The sequence below is a fragment of the Malaclemys terrapin genome, chromosome 5 (assembly GCF_027887155.1).
Source record: "Malaclemys terrapin pileata isolate rMalTer1 chromosome 5, rMalTer1.hap1, whole genome shotgun sequence".
Taxonomy (NCBI): domain Eukaryota; kingdom Metazoa; phylum Chordata; order Testudines; family Emydidae; genus Malaclemys; species Malaclemys terrapin.
The window spans coordinates 134574824-134596927 of record NC_071509.1 but is presented as its reverse complement, the minus strand read 5'-3'; the positions used below and the strand labels follow the sequence as shown (position 1 = coordinate 134596927).

The 22104-nt window shown below is 44.2% G+C and overlaps 1 protein-coding gene across 1 annotated transcript in view; it reads left to right on the top strand.

Moving 5' to 3' along the window:
- The window catches only part of WRN (WRN RecQ like helicase), a 119590-nt gene that overhangs the window by 85087 nt on the left and 12399 nt on the right, over positions 1 to 22104 (top strand). The window contains exons 24-32 of the mRNA XM_054030237.1: positions 2871 to 3041; positions 3121 to 3218; positions 3863 to 3938; positions 4902 to 4975; positions 6141 to 6213; positions 6591 to 6703; positions 9476 to 9590; positions 13203 to 13334; positions 18851 to 19013. Coding sequence (XP_053886212.1) covers positions 2871 to 3041; positions 3121 to 3218; positions 3863 to 3938; positions 4902 to 4975; positions 6141 to 6213; positions 6591 to 6703; positions 9476 to 9590; positions 13203 to 13334; positions 18851 to 19013 — 1015 coding nt within the window. The remainder of the gene's footprint in view (positions 1 to 2870; positions 3042 to 3120; positions 3219 to 3862; positions 3939 to 4901; positions 4976 to 6140; positions 6214 to 6590; positions 6704 to 9475; positions 9591 to 13202; positions 13335 to 18850; positions 19014 to 22104) is intronic.

Below are 22104 nucleotides of genomic sequence, written 5' to 3'. Positions count from 1 at the left end.
TTTCCTTCTGGGCACATATACAACCATTTAAAAACTGAAACAACCAATAGACCAAAGGTCAACCCTCGGAAGAACGACTCTGTCTCCATTGAGAATATTCTGCTTCCAGTGCCTCAAGGTTCAAATCTGGGGACAGCACAAATGTCTGAACTGTTTGAAGATGCTCCAATACTTCTGTTAGTCTATAAGGTGCCACAGGACTCTTTGTCGCTTTTGTCTGAAGATGTTGCATTGGGGGAGAGAGTCTGTGAGGTATCTGAAACACATACCCTAGAGGGCTTTTGTAGATAAAAGTCAGCGCCTTGCATTGTACCCAGAAGCAAATAGGTAGGTGGACAGTACAGTTTGCAGAGCGCAGGTGAGATCTGCTGCACATGGCAGGGATCACTAAATAAGCAGGTATGTGCATGCAGTCTGCCATGGCTGAAGATAGTCAAGATGCAAGTAGGCTCGTTGAAGTAGTTCAGTTTGGATGTCAAAGGCATGAATGACCGTGGTGCAGATATATCGCAGAGGAGGTGCCTTTCTCCTTTTCTCTCTCTAGTGCAGGAACTGGCACACGTCACCCACAGAGTCCTTCGTCTGTGATACTCCCCTGTGTCAATTCTGCCCTCCACACAACTAGCCCTTGACTCAGTCTCCTGGAGAATGGAATGACGCTACTCCCTAGAGACCTGGTGCGCCATCATTTTACCATCACAGACCACTAGGTCTGCTCTTAGCCTGCACTCATCCCAGATACAGATGATAACAGGAAGGAATAGCAGCTAACAAGGAGTAGGAGACCCTAGCCTGTACCAGGAAATGTCACCTCCTTTCTCGATCACTGTGGACAATACCAGCATCCTGCCTGTCACTCAGACCTGTAACCTGGGCGCCATCTTCAATTCAGACCACTCTAGATCTTCACATCTGGGATATGCCTAAATCTTGCCTATTGTTTCTGCATAACAGGTCTAAGATATGGCCTTTCCTGTCCATCCGCACAGCTAAACTCTCAGCCAAGCTCCCATCATCTCACACCTTGATTACTGCAGCATCTTTCTCTCGGGCCTTGACAAATGCTGTCTTGATACATTGAGAATGCTGCTGCATGGATCATTTTCCTAGCCCATCACTTTGACCAAGTCACTTCTCTCTTGGAATCCCTCCACTGGCTCTCCCTTCTCTAGCGCATCGAACATAAGCTGTGTGGCTTCACTTTCACGGCCCTTTGCACTCTATTGCCCCTGACCTAGTATCTCATATTCACTATCAGGATGTTGACAACAGCTTCAGTTGGGCCATGATGTCCGCTTCCATCATCCACTTGTTAAGTTTTCAAACAAGCGCCTTCCTGCTTCCTCCCATGCTGCCCATCATGCTTGGGAAGAGCTACCTCATTATCCACCTTCAAACCCTCCTTAAACCTCTCCTCAGCTGCGCTGCCTACAAACCCTGCCCCACCCATCCCCATTTTGGCTGCTGGCTTGCTGAGGCCACAGCCAGTGGGTCTAGTGCCCCCAGAGTGTGCATGTAGCATCTCCCCTGCACCGTTCTGGGTCCAGAAGGGCGCTGGGAGAAGGGTGGCCCCTGCTGGGCCTCATTTTACTCTGTTCCCCCCCTCCCCCAGTGCAGCAGTCCCTGTTTTGGCTGCTTCTGCCCCTACCACCTGGAGTCTCTGACTGGCTCTTCTCTGCAGTTCACCCAAGGGGAGGAGGGAAGAGAGACGCAACCTAGATCCTTGTGCTTTCAGAATTGGGGATCTTCTCTGTACTGGGTTCAGGAGATGCTAGCGGGAGTGGTGGCCTTGGATCCTATCAGACGAGCAAATTGTGGCCACAGTCCTTAGGCAGTCTTGGCAGAAGGCCCCGAAGTGGAATGAATAGTGTGACAGACCCAGACCAGTGGGGTACAGGAGTCTGGTAGAGGGCAAATATACTGGTCACTGGATGAGTAGTTTTCTGTTCCCTGAGTGACCAGAGCAGGGGCTGCACTAGAGTAATCAGGAACCTGCTAGAACCAGTTCAGGCAGGCTAATTAGGACACCTGGAGCCAATTAAGAAGAAGCTGCTAGAATCAATTAAGGCAGGCTAATCAGGGCACCTAGGTTTTAAAAAGGAGCTCACTTCAGTTTGTGGTGTGAGTGTGAGGAGCTGGGAGCAAGAGGCGCAAAGAGCTGAGAGTGAGAGGGTGTGCTGCTGGATGACTGAGGAGCACAAGCGTTATCAGACACCAGGAGGAAGGTCCTGTGGTGAGAATAAGGAAGGTGTTTGGAGGAGGCCATGGGGAAGTAGCCCAGGGAGTTGCAGCTGTTAAAGGAGGCACTATAGACAGCTGCAGTCCACAGGGCCCTGGGCTGGAACCCGGAGTAGAGGGCGGGCCCGGGTTTCCCCCAAACCTCCCAATTGACCTGGACCGTGGGTTCTTCCAGAGGGGAAGGTCTCTGGGCTGTTCCCCAACCCACATGGTGAATCTTTGAGGCAAGAAAATCCATCAATAAGCTCAGGACCCACCAAGATAGAGGAGGAACTTTGTCACAACAGGCACAGAGGAAAGTACCCTGTCGTCACTCCAAGTGACAGCAGTGAGGTACATTGGCGTGGCCCTGGCTCTAACAACGAACAAAGGGAAGGATTCAGATTCAACAGTTTCAAATTCAGCCATTTTTAATGGGTATTAAATGATTCTGCCAAATATATTATCATGTTTGGAGGGGTTCTCCCATAGTTCTGGCATTTTCAGTCTTCTTCAGCTTTCAGTTCCTCATTTTAGTAATGATGGCTTATATTCATACAGGACTGCATGACTATTTCTGTGCTTTACCAGTTATGGTGGAGTAGTTTTTCTAGGAATTGAGGAGTCTGACCAAAATGTTTGAATGATTTCAGAATTCCCAGCGACTCCCAGACAAGTACCGAACTCACGCTCTCTTTGGTAGTGGAAAGGACTGGCCAGAGAATTGGTGGAAGGCTTTGGGCCGACAGCTCATCATTGAAGGTTTCCTTAAAGAAGTTTCCTGTCAAAGCAGATTTGCAACTCTGTGTGAGCTGACTAAGAAGGTAATCTTGTTGTAAAACCTTCCTGTCAGAGGTTTCTTTTGGGAATGTAAAGTTGAGTGACTTGGTCTGTATCCCACAGGGTAGAGACTGGCTCTGTAAAGCTAGGACTGAGTTGTGTCGGACCCTTCTGCTACAGCCCAGTGAAGAACTATATCTAAGGAAACCTCACCCCCAAAGGTAACTACAGCCATATATATTATGCATGTGTCACTTTTATGTTGGGAGAACAAATATGTGAATCCTGCTACTGGAGACTACCTGCGCCAAGGAGGAGGTTTCTGCACTAAGGTTTTTTTTGTGGGGTGGGGAGGGTGTGTCTCTTGGGCACAGTCTTGCTTGCATAAGAGGGACTACGCTCCTCAGAATCAATGGTATCAATGGTTCCCTCCTCCTTGGGGACTACCCCAGTTTCCATATTACCTGTCACACTGGCCTTACTGGGGCTATGGGATCCATATATGTGACATCCCAAATCTCTGTGATCCCACTGAGAGTCTAGACAGCCCTCTACATGCAGAGAATATCATGAACCTCCTTAAGAACTAATGGAGGAAGAGGAGGAACCATAACACAGGATCCTGTGGCTCCACCAGCTCCAACAGGATTGTCATCTTCATCGCCAGACAAGGAGTTGTATTGGCTTCACTGTCACCCCCTGATGATGACAAGCAATTTCAAAATCTTCTGAGGAAGGTCACGCACCCGTTACCCTTCTTTGCTCTTTGTATTCTGAAACCATCCTCTCCCCAGGTGTATTTTGAAATGTCAGCCTTCATGTCAGCGTGGTTATTTTTTAATGATTTGAATTCATTTTCTTACAGCCATAGACAGATAACTTCAGTTGCAGGACCACATTCACCAGATACGAGGTCAATAAAGCTGACACCAGAGAAACAGGTCTGTATTTGTGAAAAATTATTACTCATCATACACTTCCTTATTCTTTTTAGTGACGGGCACGTGAGCTAACAGATCAGTATATCTAGCTATAAAGTCTTCTCCACATATTTGAAAGCTTAAGATACACAGTAAAGCAGCACAGAATATAGGATTTACGAATCATTTGTATGATAGTTGTGTGGTGAACCAAATAATTGGTACACTGAACACATTAATGTGTGAAAGTGAAGTGTAGTATTAACACCCAAATATGCACTACCTACTTCACAAAAGACATGGAAAATCACAATCCCTTCCTCGGGATTTTGTAATCTAAATGTTTACAGATGACATGGAATGAGGGAATGAGAAACAGCAGTAACACTGTCTATAGTGCAATCTCAGCCATAACTCTGGATTAAGTTATTTATCTGGGATTAAACTAAATATAAAGACCGCCACTACAGTTTCTAAGGGGTTTCAGAAAATGGGGTGAAACTCCAATGCCTACATTAGTGCAAGGGGCTGAGAAGGAACCTTAATTCTAAACTTGTTAGATTTTCTCAGTTTTTCTTAACATGAACATATTTTACTATAGTGACTTGTTTATATAAAGTGTTTGTTCATTGATTCTGTAAATTGTTGTTTTATTACAATTTCCTCTTATACTGTGACTAAGGTTAGAAACTTTAAATCTGTTTTCTAATGAGAATCAACATACTGTAACACACATCTGCTTTTTACTCATGTATGGTGTATATTTGTAGTAATGTACTAAAGGGACACCAGGTACAAAGAGGAAAGAATTTTTCTGTTATGCAACAGACTGTAGTGTGTTTTGAAAAAAATTGATCCCTTCCTTCACTGAATATCTTTTAAACAAATTGGTATAAAAATGTAAATGAATATTTTACTGTTAATATTTGTATGGGGAAAAATGTGGATACCTTCTTTGATTTTCTGACTTTTTTTTTTTAACAGACATATTTGCAGGAAATGTTTTCTTATCAAGGAGCAAGTAAAATTTCTACAAGAGGCAATGTCTCAAATGAAAGGTACAATGGACTAAATTATTTCTACTCGTATCTCTTTCTCTACTTATTCGTTCTTTCCTATGTTGTGAAGGTGGTATCTGTAGAGCAACTGTCAGAGAAGAAAGTAAATCTGTTTGTGGTGTAAACTTAACTTTTTGTTTCAATGTCTCAAATCATTAGTGTGAAAATAAGTGCTGTACGGATGCCAGACTTCATTTAACCTTTAAGAAACATGGCATAATCTGTCTGTCTGAAAGACTGGTAAAACAGCATTAAGAGAGCAAATAATTTTGATAGGTAAATTAGCTAAACACTTAATTTTGCCTCACATAACATGCTAAAATGTCACAAAATGTAAGTTAGGTTATGCGCTGAAGTAGGTAGGGTTACAGTGTGTTAAATGGCTCTTTAAAACATCCCACATTAATTTTAAAAAAGTGACTATAAAATACTTCTATTGCTGATTACCTGATATGAACCAGTAACTGAACATTTATATCATACAATTAAGTAGACCATAACTGTTCAAAAATCTTAACAGGCCTTGTTTTCTGCACAATACAAGTCCATGAGCCTTTTTAAATGCAGAGTTAATTAAGTCTGTTTTAGGTTTGATTTTAGGGGTGTGTTTAAGCTCTAAAATTAAGACACATTTTCATTTGTTGATATTTTAAATCCAAATGCAAGGGAAATAAACATTAATTAAAAAACAGGCTATAAATAACTTATTTATTCCAGGTCACTTGGTTTTTGCTTAGTTTCTATTTTTTGATAACTTGGAAATGTGATACATTTTTTGGATGGATCAGGATAGTATAAAATGTAAGAATCATTTGTTTCTGCGCCCCTCACAACGGTGTGGCTGTCGTGGCCCAGCCAGGCTGTTGTAAGGGGCTCAGTGTGGACATAGCCTAAATGGAGAAATTTAGCAGCATAGCTATACTGCTATAATTATACTGCTGTAGTTATACCAGGATAACTCCAGTGTGGACTCTGTGTCTGTGCAGATGTGTTTTAATGCAAATGACAACTAGACAGGCTGAGACCACAGGTCTGGATGGCTCATATACACTTGGACTCCCAAACCTACCAGTCTCAGCAGAGCAGAGCTGGTACAAAGTGAATTGATACATTGATCTAATAGGAATATGAATATCACGTTTTATTTTATTTTTAAATTTAATAGTGACCTGGTGCAGTCACCAATCAAACTGAAGTCTCCAGAACCTGCTGTTTCATCCAGAGAGAAGGAACTGCACGTAAGTCTATTAAACAGGGCATCTGCTTGTGTAAGAAATGCATTTAAATTGTGCTTGTGTACTCTAACACATTCCTAGAGACCATTCCTTGTCCCTCCAAAGTGTCAACCAGAAAAACTGCTGTTAAACTGGATTTTTCAGCTGTTACACTAAACTTTAAGAAGGTGCCTAGAACTGGAGTCCTTGATGAGAATTAAACATTATGTGTGGATATGGTTTAGATTCTGACTGCTTATCTGTTTTATTTTTGGGCTGTAGTTTGCTTTCTCATGTAGAAGTTTTCTTCCCATACTTTAATCACATCCAAGTCCTTGACTTAAAGTGTTCTTTAAAGTAATGTCTTACATGTATTCGTACTTTGGCTTTGTTCTTTACAGACTGTTCTATATGGCAAGCTGCTGGCAGCCAGACAGAAGCTAGCCAGTGAGAAGGATATTCCTCCGGCTGTGTTGGCAACAAATAAAATACTGGTGGACATGGCCAAGATAAGGTAAAGTCTTCCGTTTGAAAACCACACGTAAGTCCAAAGATGTTCTAGAGTCTTACCCTCATTCCGTCAAGCCACGTTAGTAACAGAAAATGATGATGATGCATTACTTCTCATGTGCCATAGATTTTAGGTGTTTTACATAAACATATTGAGGAATTCTGTTTTTCCACATGCTTCCAGTTCAGTAACTTTCTGCATCAGCAGAATTACTAATCTGACTGAATTTTGAAGAAAAACTTCAATGGATTCTCATTTTGGTACACTGTTACTATCAAGAGGTGCAGGAAGAACTCCTCAAACTGAACGCTTCTGCTGTGTGTGTCTGAATTTTGTGATCACATAAGTTCTGAAAATGTATGTGTAAAGTTTATTAGCATTTTTAGTAGCACCAAAGATATTGTAGCTACCTCCATTCAACATGTGTAGGGAGCTATGTGAACTATGTGAACTCAGGTGTTATGCAAAAAGAACAGGAGTACTTGTACTACATATAGAATGGAACATATATATATTCTATATGCATCCGAAGAAGTGGGCTGTAGTCCACGACAGCTTATGCTCTAATAAATTTGTTAGTGTCTAAGGTGCCACAAGTACTCCTGTTCTTCTTTTTGCGGATACAGACTAACACGGCTGCTACTCTGAAACCTGTCAGGTGTTATGCAGATAGAACAGCGTTGCAGTTATTGCTTATGTTGGTTTAGCTCTACAGGTGAAATTTGACTGCATGTATGAATTACTCTGTTACAATACTTGTTTCTGAAAGTATCTTGTCATGTCAAGCTTTACCACCGCCAGTGAGGTCTGCCTTCGTAGTCCATTTATCAGCCTCTCCCACAAGCAAATTCATGCTTTCTTCTAAGCCACTGCTTATGCATGAAGCCTCTCCCTGAACTAAACTGTAGAGCAGGTTCCTTCTTCAAGACCCACTTCTACCATGCTGCATATGGTAAATCACCAAGTGGTAAAGACCAGGCAAGTGTCCAGCAAAGGCTGCGGGCATCAGACATGCCCCTTGCTTGTAGCTTTGGGGAAAAAACTAAAACCTGCAAATTTTGCTTGTATCCAGCCTTTGTAACCATGCCTTCCCGGCTGGCTGGAGAGGGGATGGGGGTGCAGGGGAAGCAGCAGTGTACCCTGCTCAACCCTTCCTTCCCTGCTCCCTCTGCTTGTTCGTTGTATTAGCTTGTTGCATTTGTCTTCATTTGGATTGTATGATCTTCAGGACAGGGACTCTCTCTTACCCCGTCACCTGACCAGGGACTCTGTGCACTTCTGTACTACAAATGAATAATCAGGGTGTTACAATAAAAGTCTCCAGAAAGATAGAGAGAAGAAATGAACTTCCTTACATGATTCCCCACTATAAAAGCAAGTATTGTAAGACAACCCAGCCTATAACAGCTGCAACTGGTTCTGCAGTGTGTTGCCTAATGCAAAGTCATAGGTGCCCCACCGGTGTCCCTAAATAGGACTGACAGCATGAGGTGGAGAAGTTCTTTCACAGGGTCGAGATCCATGTTGATGGCTCCAGCTGCTGGGAGCATGCAGACACAAAACGGCTCAGCTGCATATGTTCGCCGGCAAAAACCATCAAAACACTTCTGCTCAATTCCTGTGGGATAGGCAGACAAGTTCTCCCATAATGCACTATGATCCAAGCCATAGAGTGGCCACAGCTGGTGAGGGCACGAGGAACCCAGGTTATGATGGTATTCACCTACAGAAGCTGAAGTTGTGACTGTGTCTGCGTAGTGCAGTATGGCTGTGCCAGCACAGGGGTGAGGCTTGGGTTTCCTGTGCAGTATGGACACTCAAGTGCAGGCTTGGAAACACCGCATCTGCAAGTGCAGGTCACACAGACAGGTTTATTATGCCGTGTAAACAAACCCATAGAGTTTAAAGCTAGAAGGGACTTCCAGATCATCTGGCCAGATCTCCTGTATATCACAAGCCACCAATTCCACCTAGCACCCTCTCACCAAACCCAACAATCAAAATTACACTAAAGATATACAGTCCATAGGAGACAAGGCTGTAATGTGTCACCGGGAGAGAACAGGAGGGACTGAGGTGCACCAGGGATTGAGGTCCCTGCAGTGGCATAGATGAGATTTACCCAGATAACCCGGGCAACTGACCCTTATATCCACACGCTGCAGAGGAAGGTGAAACCCCCCCCAAGGTCCCTGCCAGTCTGACCTGGGGAAGAGTCTTTCCTGACCCCACACATGGCAATCAGTTGGATCCTGAGTATGTGAGCAAGAACCAGCCAGCCGAGCCCCTGAGAGACTGAATGCTCGGTGCCACTTCAGAGCCCTGATCTTCCCTGTCCAGTGTCCTGTCTCCAGCCGTGGCCATCTCTGATGCTTCAGAGGAAGAAGATAAAAACAGAAAACCCAGAATACATTGTGGAGGGGATCCCTTTTTGACCCCTGCAAGTGGTTGAAGCCCAGTTTATAGCCAGTTTGCCATGACAGAACATTAAAAAAAATACATTATTTTGCAACTAAGGACTAATGTATGTGCCAGAAAATATTAAGCCCTAGCAAAAAGCCACACACTTCCTCCACAGATCTTTTTATAAGAACTTTGAAAAATAACATGACTAAACCTCAGACCGTGCCGTGATGGCAGAGTGATCACCTGTCAGTGTAATCTGTGGTTAAAGTGGGGATTGTCATTCGTGTTCTGTTCTACACTCCATGTTCCAAAACATAAACCAGCAAAGCCCGGTAACTCTCCATTGTGTTCTTGTTCTACCCGAAATAGGCCTACGACTGTTGAAAATGTGAAGAGAATTGATGGCGTATCTGAAGCAAAATCTGCCATGTTGGTTCCTCTCCTGGATGATATCAAGGAGTTTTGCCATGCAAATAATCTGGAGGTAAGATTTTTCCCTCAGAAAGCCTTCTGCTTCTCTGCTGGAGCCCTTGTGATCTACCTCACCTTGGGATTTACAAGTCCCATTTTTCAGGCTTTCTGACATAGTCCCGGCCCTTCCTCCAGTTACAGGACAGGGCTCTTGTTGTAGCCTGTGAACAGTCCTCCTGAATCACCTCAAGTTGCTGATATTGAGCAAAGCCCTCCTCTCACTCCTCCTCGGGGCTGATTATGTTTCCTCTGCATTAAGAAACTGCTGGGCCTAGGTAGTGGCATCCAGCTCGTCTGGTTGGTAGTGTGGAGGATGACAAGTAGACCAGAGAAAGTGTGCTTCTAAACAGGTTTCTTAAGAAGTTTTCAAAAGACAATATAGACTCCTCTCCTTTCATTTCTTCATGCCCTTGTTTTTCCCTTCATGTTCTCCTGTTTCCAATGTTCTTTCTCCCATCTCTTGTTAAGGATTCTTCCTTTCTCTTACCCAATCTGTCTGTGGCGAAGTAGGTGCCCTCCTGAGATATGACTGTCTCATGTACATCATAGCTAAGCATCCTGTAGGTTACTCAAGGGGCTATCTTCATCACTCCTTGAATAACTGACAAGTGGCTACTGGGATGGGTGGGTAAGCTTGATCTCCCACACCCTGGGCTTGGCATGTCATGATTACAAGCTTCTCTGTGGCCGGGGGCGCTGGAACAATGAGTACAGTGGCGGGGCTGAGAGCCATTGAACCAAACTGTAAACCCTGTGTATGGGGGAAACCATATCAAGCCAGGGGGTGCGGCAGCACCCCTTGTTCCAGCACCTATGCCTGAAGCTGTTCATTTCTTCTCATATGCCGTGGAAATCATTTTGATCCAGAAGTTCCAGTGCATAATGATACTGGATACGTTCTATATAAATACCTGTGGAACAGATTAACGGCCGTGGCTGGCCTGGAGAACAAGCAAAACACTGGGGTGTTGAGAGCCTCATCCCTAAGGTGGGGGGGACTCTCATCTAAATCCCATGTAGGCCTTAGCAATTCAAGGCTTGGCTTGATCTCTCTATCTGGCGAAGGGACTAGAAAGTGAGGAAACACTTGGTCTAATCCCCCTCCTACTGGCAGCTATGGAGCAATAATACCTGCTGTGAGATGAGCCCTACAACAAGGTTTCTTTTAAATGGAACCTGCTAATGGCCACAGTCAACATGCCCGTGTGGTGCTGGTAACAAAGAAAGGAACCTCACTGTTACTTCCCCAAGAAGGAAGGTCAAATGGCAGCAGTGGAGAGGTTAGAAATTACTCCATGCTTGGGTACACCAATGTTCCTAGCCAGCCAATTCTGGGAATGAAATCTTCTGAATCTGGGATCAATGCACACATCTTGTTACACCTAGAGGAGGCCTGATTATTCACCAGTTCCCCAAGGTTGCTTTCCGTTCTTTTAGAAATCATATATAAACTCCCTAAAATAGTGCGTGGCAAGCATCCAGTTTTTCTTAAAATAGCTCGTAACTAGGCAGCCTGTTTTTTAGGCTCCATGGTAAATTGCAGACTGAGCTCTTTTGTCATCAATGCTCTTTTTCAAAGTGGCTCGGTTTATATACAATCAGCATTCCCGCTCTTGACTTTCAATGGCTCATATTTGAAAACAAGCAAAATGGGTTTTGTTAGCCATTGGTTTTTTTTAAACGGTATTGATTTGTGGTGCTAAATGTGGACCAAAGCCTGCAGTTATTCACTCAGGCAAAACTTCCAGTAAAGACAGACTGCAGGATGTGGCCCTAAACATAGTGGCTGGCAAATCTCTAGCGGAAAGAAATGGATATTTCTAATTATAGGGAGGACTGCAGAAGTCCTGGGGCTGTGCTGTTCGCATCTGATCTTAAATGTAGGCGGTTCCCCTCCACACACACAGACACAAACACCATCACTGAACTCCTGTCAGGGTCCCTCTTGAGTCCTAGGACCGTCTCAGATGTAGCTTGTGCTGGTGTCTTTCTTCACTCAGGTTTCCTTGCTGAGCTGATGGAATTCCTGTCTGGTTTGGTGCTTCAGCCACTGAGCTGATTGTCCTCAGTGTCTTGAATGTCCTTTCAAAAAATAACTGGTCTGGATGGGTCCATTATTTCATTGCTGCCATGACAACCATGGGACTCTTTCAGATGTTTCTGGTTCCGCACACAAAGCTGGTACATCCCAGAGTTGATATTTGGGTTGGGGTTGAAGACTGAGACCTATGGAATTTGCCTTTGTCAGGGTCAGACTATTGCCTGTCCTGGTTTGAGGGCAGGACTCATCTTTGCTTCCCATTTTATTGGTCCATCCTGGGAGACAGGTGGACCTGACTGTTCTGAAGGATGCTTTGGCCAGTGGACCCACTCTTTCAATACTCTCGTTGAACCTTGTGATTCTCTTCTTGTGGCCTAGTGGACAGAGCACTGGACTTCGATTTGGGAGGTCAGAGTCTGTTGCTGATCTGCTGTGACTTTGGACAAGTCATTTCACTGCTCCATGCCTCAGTTTTGTGAACTGTAAAATGGGGATAATGATACTGACGTCCTTTGTGAAGTGCTTTGGGGATCTAATGACGAAAAGCGCTAGATAAAGAGCTGTCCATTACTATCCATATGGTGGCACCCTGTCCCAGTGTGCTTTCTTCGCTGGTCATTGTGGCGACAGACAAGGCACAGGGGAGCTTCTGTGCTGCCAGTGGCAGAAATCCTGTTCTGAGTTTTTGCACTCTTATGCTACCCTAGAGGTGAAAGGATTCTTCTTCTCCACTCTAGCATCTGCAGAGTCCCAACCAGCAGATACATCCAGGCAGGAAGAGTGCCTGCTGAATTGTCTGTGGTTGGGTAGAGATGAGTGTTTCTCACTGTTGTGAGGAGTTTTTTCTCTCTGCTTCACAGATCAGGTTGCTGGGATGTAGGCTGTCTTGGCCCCTTCGGTGGAGGCAGAACTGTGTGCGTGTGGCGTGAGGTTGGGAGAAGGAGTCTTGTCAAGTTTTTTTTAAAAAATTCTTAACTCAGAATACACAAAAACACGTATTTATTTAAAAATAAAAGATTACTCTGCATTACTATATTACAGTACATACGAGTATCAAACTCTTTTAACAGTGTAGTGGTGGGAGGGGATAGCTCAGTGGTTTGAGCATTGGCCGGCTAAACCTAGGGTTGCGAGTTCAATCCTTGAGGGGGCCATTTTAGGGATCTGGGGCAAAAATCTGCCTGGGGATTGGTCCTGCTCTGAGCAGGGGGTTGGACTAGATGACCTCCTGAGGTCCCTTCCAACCCTGATATTCTATGATTCTATTATTATAATTCAGAAACTTTAAAAACCAGTCCGGTGTGTGTCAGTCCAGACACCAGTTATTTTGTGACTCCTCGGGTATGTAAGCAGACTATCCTATAGCTTGCTTCAGCACACCTGTGTGTGTGTGTGTGTGCGCGTGTGCATATGAATTATAAGCACCATCTTGGGATTGTTCTACTCTTTGTGTGGAACACAGTCTGATTGTACAGTTTAGTTTGCTCAAAGTCTAGCTCTTCCATTTCCAATTCCAGAGCAGATGACCCGACAGGATGATTTCTTGGGCTTTATTCCTGCTAACTCTTGTTTGTCACCTTACAGATGGACTCATTCCCTACTTGCGGATCTAGGGAAAAGCGGCCAGCAGTCCTCCAGAAGAGAGGTGGGTGCAGCCCCCTTCCACAGTCGCAGCTCATAACGTACATGCTGTTCCACGAGAAGAACCAGTCTTTGGTAAGTTATTTCCCATTGGTGGGGATGTGGATATGCTGGTTGTCTAAAGTAGGTGGTGGGAATATTGTATGTATGGGGATTGCAAACTTGTTAAAACATGAGACTTGAGGGCTAGACTGAGGGAGTTGCTGCTGTTCCCTTAAATTCTCCCTACACTGCTGATGAGCCCCAGGCTGGTGAGTGCCATGTCCCTGTTCTGGATATAAAAAATCAAACCCTTTGCATTGTACCTCCATGTAAGAGTCGAATGGCCTGAAAAAAGCCCCACAGGAAAATTCAGTGCAAAATTGAAAGACGAAATATCAGTGCAACTTTCTGATGGAGACTTCCAAAGCTGTGACTCTTTCTGCACCCTGATCTCAGCCATGTTACTCACATCGGCTAAGACAGGCACTCGGGAGTTGGTAGTGCACAAAATACTTCATTTGCACAGTTCTGGGAACTGTGACTTGGAATTACCTTTTGTGCATTTAAGGGCAAATCTGCCCTTGCAGCAGAGAGAGGTCCCCAGGCATCAACCCAAGTGTAGCTCTTCTATCCAAGAGAGAAGATTTGGAGGTCTGCTCACCAGGTAGGCACCTCTCTGTAGTTCATACAAGGGGTGGGCAGATGGCGCAAGGACAGAGAGAAGTTAAGAGTTTAAATGGAGAAGATTAATTATTTGGGCAGCGGATAGGAATGTTGACCCAGATTCAGCCCTTACACAACTGGTTTTGGAACACTTGGTACACTTAAAAACAATGGGTTTGTTTCCCTTGATTAAAGTCCACCTGTCAGCAATAGCAGCAGTATATACTCATGTAAAGGTTAAAGCCACCTTCTCATACAGTCTGGTGAAAAACTTTTTTAAAAGTTTATTGAATCCGTATTCCCCAGTTCATGACCCGGTCCTTCCATGGAATTTGAATTTAGTACTAATATACCTATATCTTCCCCATTTGAACCTCTACGGGATTGTTCTCTGTTTCATCTTTCTATAAAGACAGCTTTTCATAATAGCAATTTCTTCCACTAGAAGAATTAGTGAGTTGTATGCATTGATGGCAGACCACCCTCCCCAGAGTACTTTTCATAAAGATAAAGTGATCTTAGGCCACATCCTAAATTCCTTCCAAAGGCAGTGTCGGAGTTCCGTATCCATCAGAGTATAAATTTACCTGCATTTTTTTCCTAAACCTAATTCACATAAAGGGGAGTCTAGATTACATTGCTTACAAGAGCGCTCTTAGCTTATATTACTAGAATAGAATGAAGAACTTCATGTCTGCGTCCAAGTTATTTGTTTCATTTGCTGGTACTTCTAAGGGTCAGGCCATTCAGCACAGTCCCTATCCAGATGGGTTAGACTTTGTATTGAGGAGTTTTACCAAAAAGCTTCCCTTTCTCCTTCTGGTCCTCTTAGAACCCATTCTACTAGAAGGGCAGGTACGTCTGTAGCAGTCTCCAAACATATTCCTCATATTGAAATATGCAGGGCTGCTCCATGGAGTTCAAGTCACGCTTTTACAAGACATTATGCATTGGATCTGGCATCCAGCTCTGAAGCACAGTTTGGCAGAGTGGTCCTTCAGTCATTAGTTAATTAAAACTCCGCTCCCTTCTTCCTTATTTACAGTGCCGCTTGTCAAACTGTCCCAAGAGTGGGAATGTGCAGAGGACACTCGAAGAAGTAGTGAAGGTTGGGTGTTTGTAATCGGAATTCTTTGAGGTGTACTCTTCGTATTCACACTCCCCACCTGCGTTCCTTGCTCCTGTGGTGTCCTAATGTCACTGTTACTTGGTATTCCACTGTAGTAGTTGGAAGGAACTGAGAGGGCAGTAGCGCCAAGCCCCCCTTTTATAGCCACATCCACAGAACGCGCCCCAATGCTCGGGGTGGGGGAGGGATGTGCACGGACATGCACTGCTGGTAGAAGGTGGCACTGTCCTGGCTGCTCCCAGTCAGTACATCGCAGAAGTGAACATGCAAGAGTCTGTCTCAAAGAACTCCACTTACAAATAGCCAACCTCCATTTCCTAATCATAACGTGACCTTAACATGGGGCTTTGCACTGAACTCTTTTTATTAATTTGTTGTGTAGGCAGAGAGCCATAACACACTGGGAGAAATAGGCATGTTGCTTTGTGCCCTTTGAAGGAGTGTTCCATAATCCATTGCTTTTATATCTTTTTTGTTAAGCCTCTCACTTTTTATCGCTCGTTGATCCGTTAGTATGATGCTGAAATAGCGTCAAGCTCCTCTTGTCCCTCCCAAGAGTGCGTGAGTGAACCTTGTCAGAGAGTCGCTAAATTAAAATGCCCAAGGACTAATTAACGAGAAGCAATAGAACAATTAGCGTTAGGTAATTTGATGCCCAGGATCAAATAACCGTGATTATTGCATTTCCCCTGTGTGTATTGTCTGGGGGAAAGTCAATAAAAGAAACATAAAGCTTAATTCTAGGGAAAATAATTAATTTTAAATCCATCCTGTAAAAAAATCCAACTCTAGTTAAGCAAAATCAAAGAGGTTGCCCTAAGATTGTGGGTAATGGAGTCCACCTAAAAGAACTTGAAATACTCAGCTTTTGTTTGTTATCGTTTCTATTCCGGTGGTGCCAACAGACACATTAGGAGTCGGTGAGGGTTGCTGCGTTTACAGATCTCTTTCAGTTAAGGTGTAGATAATTGGCTGCTTTATTGGGGGACGTTTTGGGCTTTAACAAACCGAACGTTACAAGTGAGCTGAGCTGATTATACAGTTACAGCTACTAGGTTGTCCTTAAACTGTCTCTCCATCACCAGTGACATCCTGTAGCCCCGGAAATAGCTGTGGAAGGCCCCATATGCGGTGAAAATATGATTCTGTTTGCATGGTGCAGACTGCCATGCTCAGGGATTGATCCACTTCTTCCAGGTAGCAGAGCAGAGCTTGGTGGTGGCTGTCTCCGTAGCAGTGTAGGGGCGATTTGTGAGCAGGCCAGAGGTATAGCGCAAACCATGGAGATGCAGTGGCCCAATGTAGCATGTAGGTCCTGGCAACAGCTCATTGTCTCTTTTTGCTCTAGCCCCATGACAGTGCAGTAGCGAGTCTGGAGCGGCTCCATGGCCACTGCTAGAGGATGAATCTCTGGGTTCTGCTCCTTAGACATTTGAATGCAGAGCAGAATCCTTTCTACGCCTGGGATTTCAGGGTCACAGTGAGAAGTTGCTCTCCAAGCCAGAAATAATCTTTCGAAATGAAACCTCTTTACAAATTGGATTCAGTGTCTGAAAGAGATCAGAAAAATGTGCCTTGTGATGTGGTTTGGAGTTCTTGTTGTGTAGTCGAATGTGATGGTCTCCTGTTCTTGCTGTTGGTTTGTGAAGCAGCAGCACCTTGCATTATCATTTATTATTTGTATTACCATGGTGCCTCGGAGCCCCTGTCACAGACCACGACTCCACTGTGTTAGGGGCTGTACAAACAGAACAACAAGACAATCCCTGCCCTAAAGAGCATCTCGGAGCAATCTAAGCATAGATTCATAGATTCATAGATTCATAGATTCTAGGACTGGAAGGGACCTCGAGAGGTCATCGAGTCCAGTCCCCTGCCCGCATGGCAGGACCAAATACTGCCTAGACCATCCCTAGTAGACATTTATCTAACCTACCCTTAAATATCTCCAGAGACGGAGATTCCACAACCTCCCTAGGCAATTTGTTCCAGTGTTTAACCACCCTGACAGTTAGGAACTTTTTCCTAATGTCCAATCTAGACCTCCCTTGCTGCAGTTTAAACCCATTGTTTCTGGTTCTATCCTTAGAGGCTAAGGTGAACAAGTTCTCTCCCTCCTCCTTATGACACCCTTTTATATACCTGAAAACTGCTATCATGTCCCCTCTCAGTCTTCTCTTTTCCAAACTAAACAAACCCAATTCTTTCAGCCTTCCTTCATAGGTCATGTTCTCAAGACCTTTAATCATTCTTGTTGCTCTTCTTTGGACCCTTTCCAGTTTCTCCACATCTTTTTTAAAATGCGGCGCCCAGAACTGGACACAATACTCCAGCTGAGGCCTAACCAGAGCAGAGTAGAGCGGAAGAATGACTTCTCGTGTCTTGCTCACAACACACCTGTTAATGCATCCCAGAATCATGTTTGCTTTTTTTGCAACAGCATCACACTGTTGACTCATATTTAGCTTGTGGTCCACTATAACCCCTAGATCCCTTTCTGCCGTACTCCTTCCTAGACAGTCTTTTCCCATTCTGTATGTGTGAAATTGATTTTTCCTTCCTAAGTGGAGCACTTTGCATTTGTCTTTGTTAAACTTCATCCTGTTTAACTCAGACCATTTCTCCAATTTGTCCAGATCATTTTGAATTATGACCCTGTCCTCCAAAGTAGTTGCAATCCCTCCCAGTTTGGTATCATCCGCAAACTTAATAAGCGTACTTTCTATGCCAATATCTAAGTCGTTGATGAAGATATTGAACAGAGCCGGTCCCAAAACAGACCCCTGCGGTACCCCACTCGTTACGCCTTTCCAGCAGGATTGGGAACCATTAATAACAACTCTCTGAGTACGATTATCCAGCCAGTTATGCACCCACCTTATAGTAGCCCCATCTAATTTGTATTTGCCTAGTTTATCGATAAGAATATCATGCGAGACCGTATCAAATGCCTTACTAAAGTCTAGGTATACCACATCCACCGCTTCACCCTTATCCACAAGGCTCGTTATCCTATCTAATCTAAGCATAAAAGAAGAAACAACAGATGAATACAGACAGGCAGGGAGAGTACAAGAAAACATCAAGACATGACAGGCAGTGATTGCAGCACACCAGCAGCCTAACCATTGTCATGTTTTGTGTAGGCATCACAGCGAAGGAGACTTTTGAGGGCAGGTCTACACCACAAATGAACATCAGCACAGATGCAGCTTTGCTGCTGTAGCATGTCTGGTGAAGACGCCGTAAGCTAACGGGAGAGCGCTTTCCCATTGGCTTCATAACTCCACCTCTGCGAGAGCTATGTCGGCAGGAGAAGCTCTCCCACTGATACAGCGTTGCCTACCCGGGGGATTAAGGTCAATATAACTATGTTGCTTAGGGGTATGTATTTTTCACATCCGTGAGCGTCATAGTTATAGTGAAGTAAGTATGCAGTGTAGACCAAGCCTAAGGAAGGTTTTGAAAGAGGATAAGGAGTCAGTTTTGCAGATGTTTATGGGGAGCTCCTCCCAGGCATGCGGGGCATGGGAGAAAGCACCAAGGTGCTAGTTTGAAAATTTAGCAAGTGGGTGATAAAGGATGGAGCCATGGGCCAACTGGAGGCAGGAGCCAACCTTTTGATACTGAATGAAAGCTCAAAGGTAAGTGGGAATGGGCTGTGAAAGGCATTGGAAGTGAAGAGAAGAAGCTTATGTTTCATATAATAGAGAAAGTGAGGAGTCAGTGGTGGGATTCAAAGAGAGCTTTGGTTCTTTTGTTGTTAGATCTCATATACTTTTACCACTTCAGATTTCTTCTCTCATTGTTTCCCCAGAAGAGTATAAGTGAAAGCAGGTCTCTGCCTCTCTCTGTGGTTGGGTCTCATTTATCCGAAGCCATGAAAGCTGGCTACCCAGTCGACTTAGAACGAGCGGGTCTGACTCCTGAAGTTCAGAAGGTTATTACTGATATCATCCAAAACCCTCCCATCAACTCAGGTGAGAAGCACAGCTCTAGTCTGAAGGTCTCAATGACAGTCATTGGGATATGAATAAAGCAAACAAGAAACCTGTGTATCCTGTTTGTTCCTTTGGTGAGAATTCATCACTCTGAGGACCCATTCTTGAGCCAGGCTGATCATGGCAGGGCGAAGGACGTTCCCCTCAGGTGTGAAGCCAATGGGAGATAAGGGTGCATGGAAAGCCACAACCTCAAGCCATAAAGGAGAGGAGGAGGGGAGTTTTCTTTAATAACTTCTGAGTTGAGTGCAGACACAAGATTGGTGTCTCAATAATATGTAAAAAGATCCAGACATAATTTTTTAACTGTGTCCATATTTAGGCACCTAACTTCAGCCTCTGAGTTTGAAAACGTTGGCCCCAGTGAATAGTTATACTTAGGCACCAGCAGCATGCCAAGTGAATCCTTGAAAATATCTTAAATTTCCTCACATTGCAAACCTGGGTCATTTAAGATACTGGGGTGATGAAAAGAACCAGACAAGTAAATTAATAAATAGGTTGTTACCTGCATTTTAAAACTTATCAGAATTCTGATAAATGTTAGATGGGCACCTGATTTAGTGATTTAAGCTCACAACTGGCAGCCCCAAAGCAGGGTTTTGAGTTCCAGCTTTTCCACTGATCTACTGCTTAGCCTTGGGTGAGTCATGTCATCTCTGTGGTTGTTTCCCCATCAGAAGGAAGCAGCTTTCATCCCTCCATATTGCAAGCGAGGTAATGGAGAAGTTGCATTTGTCACTTCTAGCAGAGCTGGAGCTAGAACCCAGATCTCTAATATGGCAAATAGTGATGATGATCTTCATTCTGTTTAACAGGAAACCAATTACAGTTGTAACCCCCACACCTCCTGGGTGTGGTGCTCTGTCCCATCTAGTGCCACCGAGACCGCTTAGAGAGAGAGAGAGAGAGAGAGAGAGAGATAAAAATGAGTCTGCTCTACAGCCTTAATTAAGAGCCAGTTGGCTTTTAGATCATGTGGTAGAGACTCCAGAGGTCCCTGGTTCAATCCCCCTTCCAACGACCGGGGTCTGTCGGCGTTACACAGTAAAAATAAGGAAGAATGCTCTGGGTCTTCTCTTCTTTCCACACCCCCAACTCTACCAGGACCATTCATGAGTCACTGACACTTGCAGGAGAAAAGCGTGGAGCGTAGAATAAGGAGAGGAATTTCTGGGAGTCTGAAGACTCATTCTCACCAGCTCAGCAATTCCCTGCTGTAGAGCTGGGCTCCATTATTTTTGGACTTTGTACACTAAGCTGACCTGTAGGTAGGTCAGTGATCACATGCCACTTTCTAAGGCTTGTGGGCCCAGAAGCAATTCAGCTTTGTACCTGTTAACCAGCACTGTCAAGATAAGTTTCTTATCTGTACTACAGATAACCCCATAAAATCTCAATGACTTCCACAGGGTGGAGTGTTTAACTCTGTGCACTTCATTCAGCTGGGACAGTGACAGCTGGCTGCCACGTTTATGGTCAGTTACTCCTTTGTTTCCATGTGCTAACACAATGCGTGGTGTTTGGGCTGCCGCACTCTGTTCAACAAGTTCTGCAACAAATCTACTTCCACTTCACGACAAAAATCAGGAGAACACTTGTTAAGCTTTTCTGTAAGGTTTTGGATGTAAACTACTTTAGTCCCTTTTAAGTAAAATGAAGAATATTGTCAATATTTCCCAGAGATGATTCATTTGTGTTCTGTGCATCCCTTTATTTCTAGATAGCAGAGTGTGAGCAGTTGTTAAATGATCAACAAATTTCAGACTAGAAAGAAGATGTAGACTTTTAACAGTGAGGGCAATCACTGGATGGAGCAATGGGCCAAGGGATGTGGGTGGATACTCCATCGCTTGGAGTCTTTAAATCAAGATTGCATATTTTTTATAAAAGATCTGCTCTAGTTAAACAGCAATTAATTCAGGTAAGTTTTCTGGCCTGTGTTATACAGGGGGCCAGACTAGTTGATCCCAATGGTCCCTTCTGACCTTAAACTCTGTGAATCTATTAAAATTGTTCATGAAAGGTACCAGCGCCACCTTATGGTGTGTAATGATTAGAGGGGCAAGGGAGAGTTGGATGAGGAGATTGAGATGGAGAGGTGGCCATGACATTAGGGTTTGTGATTGATAGTGACATCACTCGATCATTGGGGTGATTCTGAGGATGGGGGAAAGAGGCTGCAGAGGGATGTATTAAGGAGAGTGCAGGCAGACCTGTAGCATGGGAGCTTGGCTTGTTAGGATGTGCCGTCACCAGGTTGGCTGATGTGATTACAGATAAGTCCTTGTTATGTCAAAGTAAGAGCAAATGATATTTGTGACAAATGAGCACATACTCCCTTAGGCCAAGTTGCGAAGGACTCCTAGTATACTGGCTCTGTCACATATTGTATGTGATGCAATGCCTAAGCACTTGGCTGAGTTGGAGGTAGTCCAGTTAGAAAGTGCCTTTCATGACCTTAACATGTGGCGAGCATGTTATTCCGGTTAGTTTGATTTTATCACAGATACTTGTAGTAACAATGAACTCTCTGAAAGATTATTGAGGTAACACTCATAAAGAGCTGGCATCGTGCACAGCTCTGTATTTACTGTAAATGCTAAGCGTTATGGCTGGGATTTCACATAAACCTCAAGGAGCAAAAACTCATGAGGCTCCTTTGACAATCCCAACCTGTATCTATAAATGGGGACAATAATGCTTCTCACAGAGTGCCGTGAGAACGTCAGGTGGCAAGCATTCCAGAAGTGCTGTTATGTGTTGTTTGTGGTGGTGAGGCTGACAGCTGTTCTTAGGAATCAGTGCCAGGAGGGCAGTTCATTATCCCAACCCCAAGGTGTGGGGGCCCGCTGCTGGTTTGGGGGCAGATGAGAGAGAGACACAAACTTTTAACTGAGAAAATGACCACTGCTCTGGATAAAAATGAAGAAATGATAGACGTTTGTGGCTAGCATTTATTGTTAAAGTTGATATCATGATTGGACATGGTCCTTTTTGAATATGTTTTGTTTAAATAAAACAACGAAAATGCCACACCACCTTTTTAAGCACCAACGTACAGGTACAC